The sequence below is a fragment of the Seriola aureovittata genome, chromosome 2 (genome assembly GCF_021018895.1).
Source record: "Seriola aureovittata isolate HTS-2021-v1 ecotype China chromosome 2, ASM2101889v1, whole genome shotgun sequence".
NCBI lineage: Eukaryota > Metazoa > Chordata > Actinopteri > Carangiformes > Carangidae > Seriola > Seriola aureovittata.
Window position 1 is genome coordinate 9,030,772 of NC_079365.1, and position 17,164 is coordinate 9,047,935.

The 17,164-nt window shown below is 43.0% G+C and overlaps 1 protein-coding gene across 1 annotated transcript in view; it reads right to left on the minus strand.

The window, feature by feature from the left end:
• slc25a26 (solute carrier family 25 member 26) overlaps positions 1-11,816 on the minus strand; it is a 53,850-nt gene extending 42,034 nt beyond the window's left edge. The window contains exons 1-5 of the mRNA XM_056391219.1: positions 11,671-11,816; positions 10,187-10,343; positions 8,270-8,388; positions 958-1,062; positions 110-157 (exon numbers count right to left, since the gene is read on the minus strand). Coding sequence (XP_056247194.1) covers positions 110-157; positions 958-1,062; positions 8,270-8,388; positions 10,187-10,343; positions 11,671-11,703 — 462 coding nt within the window. The 5' untranslated portion in view covers positions 11,704-11,816. The remainder of the gene's footprint in view (positions 1-109; positions 158-957; positions 1,063-8,269; positions 8,389-10,186; positions 10,344-11,670) is intronic.
• Between the last annotated feature and the right edge of the window lie 5,348 nt (positions 11,817-17,164).

The following is a 17,164-nucleotide window of genomic DNA, read 5'->3' on the forward strand; positions in this document are numbered from 1 at the left end:
TGATCTGCTTTGGAACAGGTATTATTGATCATTATCACAAGTGACTGACAGACAGGAAGAAGTGAGTGAGTGAAAGACAGAGGAAAAAATACATCTGAATGATTCCTACCTCTCTGAGAACGGTGCTCCCGAACCCTCTGTACAAGCCTCGCACACCCTGCTCAGAGAAAAACACACAAACGTACCGTCACAAACACAGACACAATATATAAGCTGATTGGTTTTGATTGGATAAATAGAGAAATGTTTGAATTTAAGAAACCATTAATATTTACTGGATAGCACACTTAGTATCAAAAAGAATTATTATTTATTTAACATGCAAAGTTCAACATTTCACAACAACCAACAGCCAGATGAAAGGTTTGTATAATTGACGTGAAAAATATAGGATTAAAAAATAATTCCAGTTCATTACAACCTCTAACTTTCATAATTGTGGGCTTGATTTATGAAGACATTTCACACATCAAAGTAGCTGCTGAGAGCTGGGTTAGGGTTATAACATTCGTATGCTCCAGCCAAAGCACCTGTCGGATGGTTGAGCAGCATCTGAAACCTTGACGTCAGACTTGGGGCGGATGCAAACAACAATTTCTACAACTTCCCAAAAGCCGACAACCAAGCGCAGAACACAGTATGTCTCACAGGAAAGATTGTGCGTCAGCATGCACCATTATTCCACAAATTGATGCTTTGCAGACCTGCAGAGTGCGGCCTTGAAGAACAGGGATGAACACTTTTACTTTCAAATGTGGTCACATGTTCCTTTTACCACAGCCTCTAGTATTTTGTGTGTGGTCCTTGGGTGTGGTTTGTTTGATCGTCTGACTACCTCTTGCCCCAACAGTGCTATTATCACCAATAGGAATGATGAGCAAAACAACAACAAAAAATAGATCAAAGTTGCAATAAACCAGAATTATCCTTTACTAAGTGCCTTTGATTGCTGAGTACCTCTTCTCTGAGTGTAGCCAGCAGAATTTGGTAGGTGGTGGACGACGGAGAAGCCTGGGTCCTCTGTTTGATCACCTCTGTGGGGACCCGTATAAGACACGCCACCTGCAGGACGGAAAGAACATGAGTTAAAACGAAAAAAAACATATACCTACAATCTCAATCTACAGTACTGTACTTGCTTCTTAAGGGCTTCTGATACTGTAAACATTTTGTGTTTAATTTGCAGCCTGGCGTGTGAGCAGAGAGACTCAATCGCCACCTCACACACCGCTCCACTAGGTGCGCTGCTGCTGTACATGACACTAGCCTGTGTATGTCTTTGCTATGTGGCAGGTGGCCATGATATGCCACGGCCTGAGGAGAGCAATTACACGGAGCTGGCAGGCTAACAAGTGCTTTAGTTAGTGTGCAAGTGGGCAAATTAACGAAACAGTACATACAGCAGACATGACACCTGAGCAAAAGATGAAAAGGTCATCAGGTTGACTGTGTATCTGTGTCCAAACAACATGCACTTCCATCAAACACACTGGTGGATCCAGACACACATGCACACCCCAGTAACCACACTTCCTGCTACAAGTTACAACTCATCCACCATATGTCAACAAAAATATGGACTGCCAACAGCTAGTGAAGATAGACATGAATATTTATGCTCATAACTCCCATCGCCCTAAAGGCAGGCAGGCAGGCACAGCTGCCCACCTGGTGACTTGATTTCCCATTTATCCTGCATCGGAGCGGAAATACCGGCTAACGGCAAGCAATCTTATAGAGCGATCGGTGAGCCACCACCCCCCACTCACCCACCCACCCCCCTGCTGCTGCGACTCCCCTCGGTCACACAGATGCCAGTCTGCCGGTGCCACCCTCGCCGCGCCAACGTGAAAAGCAGGGAGAGGAAGGAAGAGAGAGAAAGAGTGATGGAGGCAACGCAATACAGACGAAATGCACCCCTTTTTTCTGTTTTGCTCCTTCTCCGTTCAGCTATCCATACTGATTTAGCATTTGGGCCCCAGCAGAAGTTTTTTTTTTTTTTTTTTTTTTTTTTAGAGGAGATGGGCCCTGGAGGATAAAGCTCTGCCGCTGCGCTCTGCGAAGGGAGAGGAGGCGACCACGACAGCTGTTATAGGGGCTCATTTCTGTCAGCTGCTCGTCCTCTCTGTCGTCTCCTCTACCAGAGAAACCAAGGACACCTCATGAGTGTGAACGTGAATATATGTGGAGCACAAAGGATAAAGGATAAGTCAGCAGGGCTGGGAGTCAAGCGAAATCACAGACTGAGTCGACATGTGAAGCTAAACAGGCAAAGTTTTTGCTCTGTAACTCTAAAAATCCTATTAACTACCAATTACGGTTTTTCAGCTTTGTCTTTATCTTCACTGTATCACTTTTGCCACAGGCCAATGCAGTCCCTCCTCTGTTCACTGCACAGTGAGCAGATAAACCTCAACCTCTAAGAGCAAAACAAAAAGATTTGAACGAGAGTCTATGGAGTGCTGCTCTCATTGGTATTTCAGGTGAGTGTGACCACTTTCTAGCCACTTCCGAACCGCGGTGCAACAGTACCACCAAGTGGCCAAACTTTCACAAGCATCACCTCCCCGTGATAACCGAGCTGGCTGCATCCATCTCAGAGATCTCATTTCCCCTCCCTTTGGTCAAGTTACCATTTATAATACATTGTACATCATGTTTTCCCCAAACCAATTCTCCAAAGGAGCAGAATAAGCCAGCTAAACAGAAAGAAAGTGGCTATGACAAGTAATTACTGACGTAATTGGATGGGGGGCCTGGAGTGGAGACGGCCTTTTCCTCTCTTGTCACTGCAGAGGGGAAGGCAGAATGAGGCAGAGATTATACCAAATAAATTAGGGACATTGTTTATTTGGGAGTAATTTGCGCACCAAGGGGTGGGGGTGGGGGGGTTGTTGAGTGAATAGAAGATGAAGTGTGCAACCTCTGAGGCTGTTTCAGATCTCAGCAAATGGGGGAAACGGCGGTGATGAATCGTGCCATGATAAAATAGGGCTGGGGCGAAGGAAAGTCTGGATCGTAGAGTCACATCGTGTCTGGCGATGTAGAGGCAGTATGCCATCACGTTAGAAAGAATGAAACAAAGAGGGAAAGAAAGAAAGAATACAAGATGTAGGAACGTGTCCCTCATTAGAAGTCAGTCTTGTTACCTCACGTTTAGAGGAGGGCTGTAGGTGGAAGGCTGACAGGAAGACAGACGTCTGTTTCTTCACCTACTTTGCTTGCCCTTCATTCTCAGTGCTTTGGCATGTAAACTTACGATAAACCCGTTGGCAGTCTTTTAAATTCATGCTACCATTCATCTTTATTTACAAGCTGTTGGATCCATCAGGCGGCGTTAATTAGGAGGCTGTCTGCCTGTGATTGGAGCCTTTCAGTTTCCCTTGGCCTGCTGTTGTTAATCCAAATGACAGAGCGTGTTTTCAATTTCCAGCAATGGCCGCAAAACAACAAGGTAGGAAGCCGGTGCTCAATCACTGGCAAAACAACAGTAAGGAATGGGAAATTAGCAGTGACTCACAACACATTATCGGCATAGGCAGCGAATCAATCTGCAAATCGAGTCATTACATCCCTCTGTCCTCCTCTCCTTCGCTCCATCCCTCTCTTAAACGCTCATGGAAATCAGGACACAGTGGTCAGTCAATCAGGACTGGAATTACTCTTTGGCACCACGGAGAGACAACAGGTAAGAAAAACATACAGGCTGCAACAACTGGTTTCGGGTCTAAATTATTTGGAGTTGTTTGTCATTAAAATGTACTGCATTCAACAGCAGGTTGCCAAAGAGGTACTGCAGTAGTCACACATATAATGACACTGCAGAACAAAAAACGGAGGGAAATGTGCAATTTGACTGAGACGATGTAACTTTATTTTTCTATAACTGCATCCAGAATGTCCTAAACTTGAGCCTTGTCTATTGCCTAGACCGACAGACAAATTAACTCCAACATAAAGGTTTGCTTATCTTAACTTAAACTTTCACTTAACACATCTCAACATGTCACAACAGCAATCATGAGATGTGTTCCGTGGAACAAAAGCTACTCTAAAATCTGTTGTTCATCTGTTGTTACACTAATCTATTGTGGAAAAACAGAGGCTTCCCATCTCATACATCACATCTGAAATCTCAGCGGCAACACAGTAAAGCCTGTGTTGACCACAAAATCCACATCCCCTCCTTGCAAAGACAGTATGTACCACAGTGTGTATGAGCACCAAAGTCCAGTGACTTTTCTGGGTTTCTGATCATAAGCCCATTCCTTGAAATACATCATAGTATCAAGAAAGACTGAAATATGAGACGACAAAGGAAGAAGCAAGGAAGAGAGGGAAGAAAAAAGGTCATGAAGAAAACGGGAAGAGATGAGGACACTGCGTGTCTCCAACTCTGAAACAACAGCCAATAAATCACAGAGCGTGGCGCTGCTCGAAGGCGATGCATGGATTATTTCTCAGTGCCAAGTTAAGTGGCTGCCAGTTTCTCCCCCCAAAAACTCCTCCCTCGTGCTACCTCCTTCTCTCTGTCCCCCTATCTTGTCATGTCACACTGTATTTTCCAGTACATCCTCCCACAGACGCTTGGTGGTGAGGCGGGCGTGGAGGGGGGGGGGTTTATAGATGCGAGAGAAGCCCGCCGCCTGGCCTTGACAAATGAGCTTTCAGGGCAGACGTCGAGCGAATGGGAATGAAGATAAATCTGATTTAATGGCTGGATAACAGCCTGCTAGAGCCTGACAGACGCCATCAGCTTACACATTCTTTATGGGAGCGTCCCACCATTGCAGTCACACAAACACCAGGACACTTCTGGCGAGGGGGGGGGGGGTTTCTCTCATTGTCTTGACCCGCTTGTTATTTCTCTCTACAACTTCCGACTGTGCTCCTCTCCGTCTCTGTAGTCCTGCTTTTGTGTTCAAGATAAGCCAGGCGTTAAAGTAGGTTGATATAGAAATGGCATTAGTTATGACATTTGAAGACCACCATCCAAAAGCTGTAATAAACTTCTGCCATGTATCTATGTCTATTTCCACCACCTGAATTCTAATGAAGGAACATATTTAGATCTTTAACTATTAATTTATTTTTAAAATATTGATCCCTGTGCTGTTTAATCCTCACAAGTATTTCACATACGGTGATGAAGCTTGGCTTTAGACCAAAGGCTCGACTATAAAGATGAAAATGAACGGTGTGTAAGTGTTCTCTTTTCTTTCTTTCAATTCCAATCTCATCTCTTTATGCAGAATAAATTCTGACCTACAACTCCCTCTGGTACGATCATAATAGACTTTGAATGAAGTCCACATCTAGTAAGTTAGTGCCAAGTCGAGCGCATCATCCAGAGGGAGGCTTGGGGATGGGATTAGCAAAGCACTAAGTCCCATAAAGCTTCTGTTGTGAATGTTGCAGAGTGGAAACAGTTGGTAAAACACAACTAAATGGACTCCTGGGGAAAGGATCATGTGCTGATGAAGGGGTGGAGTTGGGAAGTCAGACAAGGACCAAATAAAAAGTTGCTTCTCATTCTTCTTCTTCTTCTTCTTCAAGCTCTTGTGTGTCAAAGCCTGCCAGCACCCAGCTGCTCCCAGGAAGAGAGAGAAAAGCAGGAAGAACTACAGAGAAACACTCTGAAAACATGTGGCCCCGTCCTACACTGGCAGAACAGAACTACAGTACAATGCAAAATGGAAGATGAGACATAATGCTAATGAAAATCTGTTGGAGTCTACATTCATGTTGGCATCAATGTGATTTGTGATTTGCTTCAGATTTGGACTGAGGTTGGTGAGAGGAGAGAACTTCACCTGCTAACATGATTACGTTCTGTACTAAACTTAGGGCTGAACCACTAATAGAAATATAATCAAAATGGCAATATGGTCAAGTGCAAAATCCAAATCGCAGGAGCTGCAGTTTTTTGATTTAAAAAAAAAAAAAAAAAAAAGTTAGTAGCTCAGTTGGTTGAGCATCCGCCCCATGTGCAGGGGCTACAGTCCTCGCTGCAGTCGGCCCCGGTTCGAGTCCCGCTTCGGACAGCCCTTTGCTGCATGTCATTCCCCCTCTCTCTGCCTCCCCATTTCCTGTCTCTCTCCACTGCACTGCACAGCCTGAAAAAAAAAAAGGTTAAATGTGTCCCAACATACCATAAATGAAGCATCGTGCTGCTACAGAAATGCCCCGGTCTGTAAGGGAGCGTGTTGGTGATCAAAGACGCAGCAGGTGAGTATGAAAATGGACTAAATGGAGGATACATACACCGAGCTGAACAGATACCTTACAGATTGAGTCTGGTGTCTTCTCAACTCAAAAAAAAGGTGTGGAGTGGCCATTTTGAAGAGGAGCGATTGTGAGATTCATGTTAATCTAACAGCTGATCACACCAGCAAACAGAACAAACTGATGAAATTTTCAAATCATGTTTATTTCTATTCATCAGAACACATTTCTCAAAAGATTTGGCAGGATTTTGATTTCCAGACTGGACTAACAAACAATTACAAAACGCTGTGCCACAACATACTCTCGGATGCAAAAAAGCACAAAGAAGGGAGAAAAAGAAACAAAATATGTGATGAAAAGATGTGATCAACTGTAACTGGTATCGATTAATCTGTCAGCTCTTTTTTTTTGTTTTTTTTGTAATCCGTCTATAAAGCACGAGTTTAAAAAACAAAAAAAAGTCACAATTTCCCAGAGCCCATGGTGACATCCTCACATTATTTGTATTGTCTGACCAACAGTACAAAACTAAAGGTGAATCAGTTTTCAAAAGCTACAAATCTTCACATTTGAAGAAGATGCACCCTGAAATCTCTTGGCATTTGTCAATCACTGATCAAAAGTTGAAAAAAATCATTTTCTGTCGATCTAACTGATTAATGTGATTGCTACGGCGCCAGACAAAACAAATCTATTGCACCTAAGCTACTCCAGCTGCCACCACTTCTGATAGACCCTCAGTGCAACAACTTTTAATTAAAAGTCATTAGCATTGAGTGAGGAGACACAGGATCGTATGTGGCAGCAGTTGCATCATAGCGCAGGCATTTAGGCCTTGCATACAACTCGGGGCAGCACTAGGGTAGACCTTTCATTGCTAAGCCTGAAGATTACTCTCTTTGAACAAGACGTATCCAGTTGCCAGAATTCAGAGGGATGCCGCCCCTGCTCTGCTCAGCTCCACTCCGAGGATTTAAGCGTTTGATGTGCTCAAATCCGGAACAGCAGGAAAGGGGTTAAAGGTAGCTGCAACCCCAGCCTCACCTTTCACACTCATCTGTGCTGTGCCACAGACAAAAAGTTGAAAAAAATGTGCAGACTGTTAAGTGTTAAAACTCAATATCTGCAAAAACGGCCACGTTGATCGTGACAACTAGAGGACATAAACCGGGTGCAATGCTTATTGAATTTGCGCTAATCTGAGAGTAACATGGTGTCCTCTTCTCAACGCTGTCACACACCAAGACGCAGATCAAGTCAAGCACAGTGAAAACCCTCCCATGTGGGATAATCCCATTTCATAAACATGCAAAACTTGGCTAAATTACATCCATCGAAAAGCAATGAATACTGAAAACCTAGTATTTTGCAGAAAGCTGTGGTGGTATAGCGGGGGGGGGGGGGGGGGGGGGGGGGCATCCCGCCTTCCATACCCCTCAAGCATTCATGCCAGTGTGAAACCCCATGGCCCCCATATGGCTCAGATTCTGTGGTTCACTGTGAAAGGATGGGCTGAAGAAATTGCACCGTTCCTCGTTGCTTTCAAGCCTGAATTCCCCAGACTAAATTGGCAGAGTCTGGGGGCCTGAGCTGGGAAAGTAGATGAGTCAATAGGCAGTAATGAGAGCTTATTTACCCAGCTGGTGGGGGGAAATGCTGGGACAGTCCTGAGGAAGCCCCCTTAACTCACCCAGCTGGACCTAGAGCCTGGAGCCAAATACACACATCCATCCCCCTCTTCCCCTGCTTGCCCCCTTGCATAGTGGTCTGAGAAATTTGAAAGGCAATAACGTTACACACAACGTGGTGCTCATTTGGGAGTTACATTTAGTGGGAAAGAAGCAGCAAGACGAAAGCAAGTGGAATGTAAGAGCAACAGCAAGCACATAGGTCAGCTGGCCTTCTAAAGATAGGATGACTGAGATTCAATTAAGCAAACACAAATAACATGACTTCAAAGTGTACAGACAGAGTGAAACAGGAGAACACATCCACTTAAGACGAGACAAAAGTTAGGAGAATGAGGGACACAAAGACTTACTATTTCACCCAGGGAGGCGGCCAGCATGTGAGTGACAGGGGCCGCATGTGGTGCTGCGAGCGCTCCGCCAGTGCCAAGCAGGGACTTTGTGCATTCGTAGGTGACAAAGAAAGCAGCAGCTGAAACCAAGCAGAACCACAGCCATTTAAGGCCCATTAGTCAACCAGCATACAGCAATTAATATCCCTCACTACCACTGACAGGGGAGACACTGAGGTGTGTGCGTGTCTGTATGTGCAATAGAGGAAAAAGCTAAGAAAGTGTGTGTCCCGAGTGGAAAGAGTTCAGTCTTTACTTTCACTATTCAAATAAATTCATCCTGCAGAAGTTTTGAATTCATGAGGAAACTGCATCAAATAAATGGTATTTAAAACGACAACATGCGACTGCCGCATCTCATCTTTGTCAGTTTCTCTCTGATTCTGTAGCTCAGGCTCAGGGCCTGGTCAGACCTGGCATTAACATGCGTCTCAGGTGAGCAGATCACAAGTGGACAGCTCTTAGTACATCATTCCACACCTGGCATTAGAATGCGTCTCCATATGTGTCATGAGTGACCACTTGTGATCGGATCTCACTTCCCCGCCTTACATGCAAATAAACACGTGTGTTTTGTTGGTTTTAGCCAGTCCGACTATGACAGACAGGTCCATTGTCAATGTGTTTGTTTGTTTGTTTGTGTGTGTTTGTGTTTGTGTGTTTGTGTGTGTGTGAGAGAGAGAGAGAGCGAGAGAGAGAGAGAGAGAGAGAGAGAGAGAGAGAGAGGCAGGGAGAGAGAGAGAGAGAGGCAGGGAGGGGCTGAGTGAATCACTGCACTGCACACAGCTCTACAATGAAATAAGGTTTCAGCCATTTGAAATAGTAAAATGTTTTCAGTTCATTATGAAACTGTGGTAGAGGACGTCAGTTCTTCTCTGTGGCCCAGGATGCATTTGTGTTCACACTGCTAAAAGAATGTGACCACATGTGGCCCAGACCACCTCTGAATGTGGTCTGAGTGATCAGATCTCAAATGCGTCCTCAATGCATTGTGGGTGCATTGTCCACTTGTGATCAGATCACCTGAGATGCACGTTAATGCCACGTCTAAACAGGGCGAGTAATCAGCAGATTAGTGCAACTTTTGAATTAATGATTATAAAATACCACTGCTTTGATTTGCACCTTACAGTACTTAAACAGTGTCACTTCAATCCAATGTGATTCTTATAAATATTTTTGTACTTAGCTCAGGCTGAAAATACTGTGGAAATGGCAGAATGCTTTTGAAAAGTTTGTAATAATGGGGCACATGTAATCATGTACATTGAAAAAGCTTGTTCATAGATACTGTGATGTGTTGAAACTGGCACGTTTGATAGGTTGGTGCTTCCATCCTTAATAAAATTCTGTCTTCAAAAAAGTTAACTTTAAAATCTAAGTCCTCATTATTCCTGTAATGATACATCACCATAGATACATTTCCTCATAAGCTCAAAACAAAAGAATCTCACCAAGAAACAAATACATATATATTAATAATGTAATATAATATATAACAGAACTTTGTTACTACTTGAAATGACTTAATGAGGATGCAAGCTGAGAACTTCACAATACAAAACAAAGCAAAGGAAGAAAACTAATTTGATTGTGAATTACCAAACTGATGTGAGCGATGCAGCACTCTCATTATTACTGTGCTGTGACTTGAGGCGTGATAAGTAAACAAAATAAATGAATGTATACGAGCCGAAAGAAGCTCTAAACACCCAACTAAAACAGTCACTTTGTGGATATTATCATCAACACAATGCAAGGTTGAGTCTCAGTATGTTGTTCAGCGGCAGCACCTGTGAGAGAACGTCCTCCACAGACCATAGGGAACAGTGAATCTCCAGCAGAACATATATCCAGCTATCAAAATGAGTGTCTTACCATTGGGGAAGGAGCCGACAGCAGCAGATGGGACCCCAGCGTAGATGCCCCTGAAGCCCCCTGCCTTGTAGAAGCCTTGCTGACTCTGCAGTCTGGTCTTAATGGTGTCCAGGGGGAAGAGGGTCAGATCCACACACATCCCCGCACAGCCTCCTGCCTGGGGAGATTTGAATCACTTTGTTGGACACAGAGCTGCGGTACACACACTTTGACACCAGTGGTGGAAGAAGTATTCGCATCGTTTATCTAAACCTACATTAAACCTACATGCGTTTTTTTTGGCCACTTGGGGGCAGCACAAAAAAGCAATTAGCACAACACTAACATATTGTTGATAAGTCAAATTACACCAACAGACACAGGGCAAAAATAGGCTCAACAATAAGACGTCTTTACTGTTTTTACTGAAGATATGGGCTGTACAACCAAAACTGAGATGCTTTAAAAAAACACAGCTATACCACCTCCATGAGATTGGCAACCCATGTGATCAGGATATGACTGAAACTGTTTCCATTTGTTTGTGAAAATTTGTGCACAAAATAAAAATCTGTGCTTCAACCATTTTTGAGAAATTAAATATTGAAAATTTGAAGTTTGAATAGAAGTCCCATTAACTGCAAAATGACTCTAAAGCGGCTTCCTTAATTTGTACATCGTTCATGTGCAATTTGTGCAAGCAAAAAAGCACCTGTGCATCACTATGGCTCGAGTCTTGTTTAGAAATGTAATGTTTAATTTATTTATTATTTGCTTGCTTGTAAATCCTGGTAATAAAGGGTGCCCTCTTCAAAGAGATACAAGCTTCCACCAAACTGGTGAAACTTTGTCCTGTACACTGTCATTTGAAATTTCAGATGAGTCTGAAAGACTGGCTCATTAAATTTATATGATCTGTTTCAATTCATGTTCGATAAAATAGTGTAAGTAACTTTCTGTGTTGAGCCATTTCATTCAGTTATTATTAGCACAGAAGCCCCAGATAAATTTAGACACTACAATATAAATTCGACTCTGCTTATTCCCAATGACTGTTTAACTAAATAGAGCAGGTTAACTTGACACAAAGCACACAGTTAAACTTTCTGTCCACATTATCTGTGATAGTCTTTATAATAACTCAGATATCTCCCATAATATCAGACTGTTGTATTATTTTGCAGTTTTTCGAGCTTGTGTAGTTGCTGAGTTAAAAAGAGCCGAGGATCATCCATTAGGAGGATTTCAAATGTCATGAACCTGTGTGTGCAGGAGGTTACAGGTCCGTGTGGTATATCTTCTTTCTGGCTAGTCTGATAATATATTTTCCAAACAGGTTAATGCATTAGTGGCTTATATGCATAACACGAACAAAGTCTACAGTTTAAGCTCTAGTTGTATGTCTGCGTTCATTCATCGGTGTGATTAGCTGCGGTCACATTAGTAGCTGGCTGACAGCAGTTTTGACACGCACCGGAACAGTTAGTACAAAATGAGCAGCTTACCACCAGGGAAGCCACGAACTCTCGTCTCTCCATGTTCCGCTCTGGCTGTCAGCGGTCCGGCCCGTTCAATCTGCAACTGCCGAGCATGTCTGACACTCCACTGAAATCAAAACATGCCTGTCAAGGACGCTGCCATCTTGCCTGAAAGACGTCCGCATCACGTCACGACGCTCGCTGGTCACGTGACGCCGGACGCCTTTGAGCGAGTGCTTTGTTTTACTGGCTTCCCTGTCAACAACAGCTTATCAATGTGTAGTCAGTTAGGAGTTGTGTGTGTAAACTGAGGAAAGAATAGAAAGAATATGCAGTCACTCCCTATTATTATTGATTAAAAAACATAGATTTGGCATATTTTCACATATTTTTAATATCTATCTGTACATACTACCATGCTACACTATATCATTTATCTATTATTTATCTTTTGTAATTTTTTAGTATTTGATATTTTCATTTTGCATTTCTTTTGTGCAGCAGTTTGCAGCTGTAACACTGCATACTTCCCCGCTGCGGGACTAATAACTACTTATCTTATTAATTTGTGAAAAGACAGAGAGATTTGAAAGCCAGAGGTTTATAAAAAAGTTGAAGATTATATCAGTACAGTCTTAAACTAATTTGATCTAAAATAAATTTGGTTTGGGATTTCTGTTATTTTACCACAAATATAAAATTTTGAGTCATGTAATAAAGTTTTACTTTATTATTATCATCAAGTAATACTGTATGTAGTCATTGTTGTTAAAATTAAATGTCAGAAAATGTATAAAAGTCAAAAATGTGTTTCTATGACCACACACTTGTGTTGCCATTTCATAACTGTAGGGCCTTATATTCTTGCGTCTCACCTCTCCCTCGTGATGCCATGGACTAAGTGTGCTCAGGTGAGTGTGTTCTTTTCCAGTGACACGCCGACTGGGTTATTTATGGGCTGCTATCAGCCAGGCAGCTCTTCCTATTAGGAAAGAGCAGGCGAGGGACCATCACCTCTTTATTCAGCCCGGACCCAATGATGTCTGGGCTGAGTGCGCCCAGTTTGAAGCTCGGTGCCCGTCATCCATCTTGTTGAAGTGGGTCTCACAGGGATCCCATTGGATGTGAGCCCCAGCTGGATCTCGACTGGGCTGCTGTCTCTGCTGTCTCGATCTGTATTAGGCCTGAGGATGGCAATAGCATCACTTACACTCTACTTTTCAAGCTTTCATTGTCTTGGTGCAGCACCCCAGAAGACAGAGTTCAAAGGAAGAATGTCTAAGGATTTCTTTTTCTTGTCGTGGTCTCTTTTAGCCATGTTATTCAGTCGTGTTTTACTCACATGTATGCAATGATTATTTATTGTGGTGCTGACTTTGTGCCAGTGATTCTACATTACAGCCAATCGCTAGGAAAGACTTATGTTATTGTCCCCCTGCTCAGTCTATACAGCACATTAATTCTATGCCATACCTGAAATTGATTTTTTTTTTCTTCTCTGTGTTGTTGTCAAGAAGTTTGCAGTGTCCAGAATCCTGTCTGTTCCATCATGTAAAGCCATTTATCACCCTGTCACAGCATGGCCTTGGTTATTGAGATTTCTGTCATTGTCTTCCAAATGCTGTATTCCTGTAAGTCTCAATGGACTGTTCGCAAACCTTAAGGTGGCATTAAAATTGCATAAATCGTAGAAGACTGGACCACCAAGGATCAGTTTTTCATTCTGAAAGGTTCTTGTGAAGCTTAAGTGGCTTGGCTGACTCTTTGCTTCTGAACCATTAATTTATTTCCTCAGCAGTGATGAAAACCACCTTTTACCTTTTAACGCCTACTAACGCCTAATGTGAATTTTCCTGAATAAGGGAGTTTAAGAAGGATTCAAATAGCCCAGTTGGCACCAACATGGCCCGTGACTTTTTGATGAGAGCCCCGTGAGTAGTAGGTGAATGTATCCATAGAAGTGAATGTAAAAGCTGGCTGGATGAGAGTAGGAGTGCTCATTTACCCCTGTGTAAGGTCAATGAGAAGCACCCAGAGTCTGGGCAGATTTGCAGGGAGCACCATTGATCTTGACCCACTCAGAGTATGATCTCAGAGATAAAAGGGAGGAGACGAGAGGGGAACTTATTCACTGTCAGCCACAAGTCAGCAAAGGGCAATTCTAGCCCGCAGGCTGTCTTTGAAAAACTGAAGGGCAAAAGCATGGAGGATTAAGCCACGAGGCGGGGAGGGAACGAAATGCAAGCAGCTATAAGGGTTATTGTAATAACACAGAGCCCACATCTATTGGCTTCGCTCTCCTTTAGAGGCATGTGTGTTAGGTGACAGCCGGAATGAACTCCGAGTTAAAAGGTTATGTGACTCTCACAGGTGAGAGGGTAATCAGAGTTCCCTCTGAAGTTTTAAGACACTTCTGCTGCCTGCTTTGTGTGTGTGCACTTTGCGTGTGAGTGTGTACGTGTGTTTTCAGACACGGCACATTGCTTACATTTGAATCCTTTATTATGAATTTTCATGATCTCGCTTTAAGAAGCCCAGTAGCTCCTGTGGACGTTGTAACGGACCAATAATTGTCATTTTTTTCTTATATGTAAGCGCCATCTGTAATGGTCATTATTTGTGAGCTGAGAGGAACACACATCTTGACTCTGACACAGTGATATTATTCATGAGACAGGGTAGTCGAGCAGGGTGGTAAACTTCAGCCGAAACATAACTCCTGCTCATTAGCCAGCCTAACATTTGCATCATTAGGACACCGCAACAGCAGGGGTAGGAGGAAATGCGACTAAGCGCCTTTCATATAACTCTTTGCTTTTACTCTCGGGATGATAGGTTACATGAGTCTGTGACAGGGAGGGAGAGCGGGGGGGTGTGTGTGTGTGTGTGGGGGGGGGGGGGTGATGCTCCAAATGGAGAGGAGGGAGGTGACAGGAGGAGAGGAAGGAGGGAGGTGAGATAAAGGGAATAAAGAAGAAGAGAAAGGTTAGAGAGAAAGAGGAGAATAAAAGAACATTCATTATAAATTCACTGAATCGACAAGCTGTCAGGCTGCGCTGCCATCCATATAGCGTGTAAGCCTCTGCTGCACTATTGACTCCTACGTCACACCCACAACTTCTCTTTCCTTTTCTCACCTTTGGTTGCATTCATATCACCTGTTTCTGCTCCACGCTATCTGCTTTTTGGATTGACCCCCGAAAGCCTTGCAAAGCCATGGCATCATCCCATCTTCCACCCCACCACCCCCACCACCACCCCCACCCTCTCATTCCTGCTGGGCCACCAGTGAAATATGAGCTGCCTGTAGCATATTGATCCCATGCCTAGCTCTTGCCTAAAGATAGATAGATCACAGACAAGGCAAAGCACTCCTGATGCCTTCCTTTCTGCAGCAGCAGCAGCAGCGCCAATGGCTTCACTAGTTGGTATTGACGGCAGTGATCAATTTCACCACAATGGATTCTGTGCTCTGGTTGTCGTTGTCTCAGTGAGAGCAGGTGAGCTGAGGGAAGAGCTGTCACTAATCGAACTGTGACAGCCTTGGATCAGTCCCGACATGTGTAATCAGCCTTGTGTTACAGCTGTCCAGTGGCCACAATAGAGGCATCACATGTCCAACCTTTTTCACACCGTGGAGAAAATTACTGAAGATAAAGATTTGAATATATGTATCAAGTGTCGAATGCTGATTTGGACACAACTATTTAGTTGCATTATAATCTTTATAATCTTTATGTACTTGTTTGGTTCCCAATTGATCATTGTAAAGGCTCAAGTCTCTTAGGTGCATAGGTTGAGTTTTACTTAATTAAAACTGGCAAAACTAATTACACTGCCACTGCAGCTTCAACTGTACTTAGTGTTATAGTGCTAATTAGCAAATGTTGGTAAACTAACACGCTAAACTAAGACGGAGAACGTACCTTGTACGAGCTTTATACCTACTTAGCATCAGCATGTTAGCATTGTCATCATGTTATCATGCTGATGTTAGCATTTAGTTCAACATAGCTGTAGAGTCTTAGGCTTGCAGAGCTAAGTCGTACTGTGAATAATACTGAGAATCCATCTACAGCTAATGTTATATCTCTGATATTATGTAATGCATAATATCCTGTGCCCCTTAACTGACTGGCCAGAGAGGCCTCAGTGTTTCCTGTTGGTCAGTTATCTCAGTGTGCTCGTACCTGCAGCATTGCTTTGCCCTGTTAACTGTTAAATGCATTCACAATGGGGTTTGTTTATCATAAACATTTAAATTTGGGTTGGTAAAATGTTGAATTTGCGCCTGTGGTTGATTTGCTGGCCTTTTCACAGTCATGTATGACATAACATAAATATTGAAATTTGAGGAACTGTACCAGAGTAAGCAGAAAGCTTTTACAAGAAAAGAATAAATACATAAATACAAACCTTATAGAGGAATTTTCCTGTTATAAATAAAACTAACTAAGCTTTTAAAAGTTACTGCGTAATACAACTGGGTTTTAACAAAAAGTATACATGTCACTTATTATGTTTTTAAACGTGTGTGAGAGCAACAGTGAGACAGAAACATTTCAACAGGTTGACGCCTCTCTGAAGAAATGTGCTGACTGGTGTAAAAGCAGGAGCCAGCCTCCACACAGAAGGAAACTTACATATGGATATACGGTATCTATTCATCACAACTAGTGCAGCTGACTTCCTGCCTCCGCTGGTATTAACTGACTGGCCTTTCACTGCTCTGACTCCTAGTCACAGACGGCACTTACATTTGTCATGAGGAGGAGAAGGTGAGAGCACCCAAAGAACAGTGTTTCACAAAGAGCTGCAAAAAGAGTCACGTGAGCTTTGTTCGCAGATTCCTGCACCCTTCGATAAATTGCTTCACCAAGTCTCACTTGTTTATAACTCATGCACACACTTTTCTATAGATTGGGTTACACACATTCAATAGGTGATGGTCTAATAGAGAAGAATGGGGGATTGATTCATACGCATGGCTGCTAAAACAACAGAATTCAAAGGACAAAAGGCTCAAACACTGAAACACTAAATTTTCTTTAACTTTTTCTGACTTCTATAGTAGGCGATAATGTGCTCCTTTCCCATTAGAGAACATTTTTGTGTGATGTGAGCTCAACACCTCGTTGACTCCACTAATGTCGCTCTGTCTTTGTGTCTGCAGTGACAGATATCCCTGCCAAGCCTGATTGCCCTCTAGTGGCTGATGTCTGAGCGCTACTTTAACGCTCTGCAAAACCTCGTGCAACAGTGAACAGCTTTCTCATGGATGGCTTTGTCTCTTTTATGTCTCTCTCACTCCCTCTGTCTCTCTCTCTCTCTCTCTCTGTCTCGGATACACACATACATACAGACATTTGCACTCACTTTCTTTACTGTTTTTGTTCCCTATGTGTGACTACATGATTTATTTTTCGTTATTTGAACTAAAGCAACTGATGATTGCTAATAGTTGACACTAAAGGCCTGCTTGTTGGGACAATAGAAAGTTTTAAATACTTTGGATTCATAA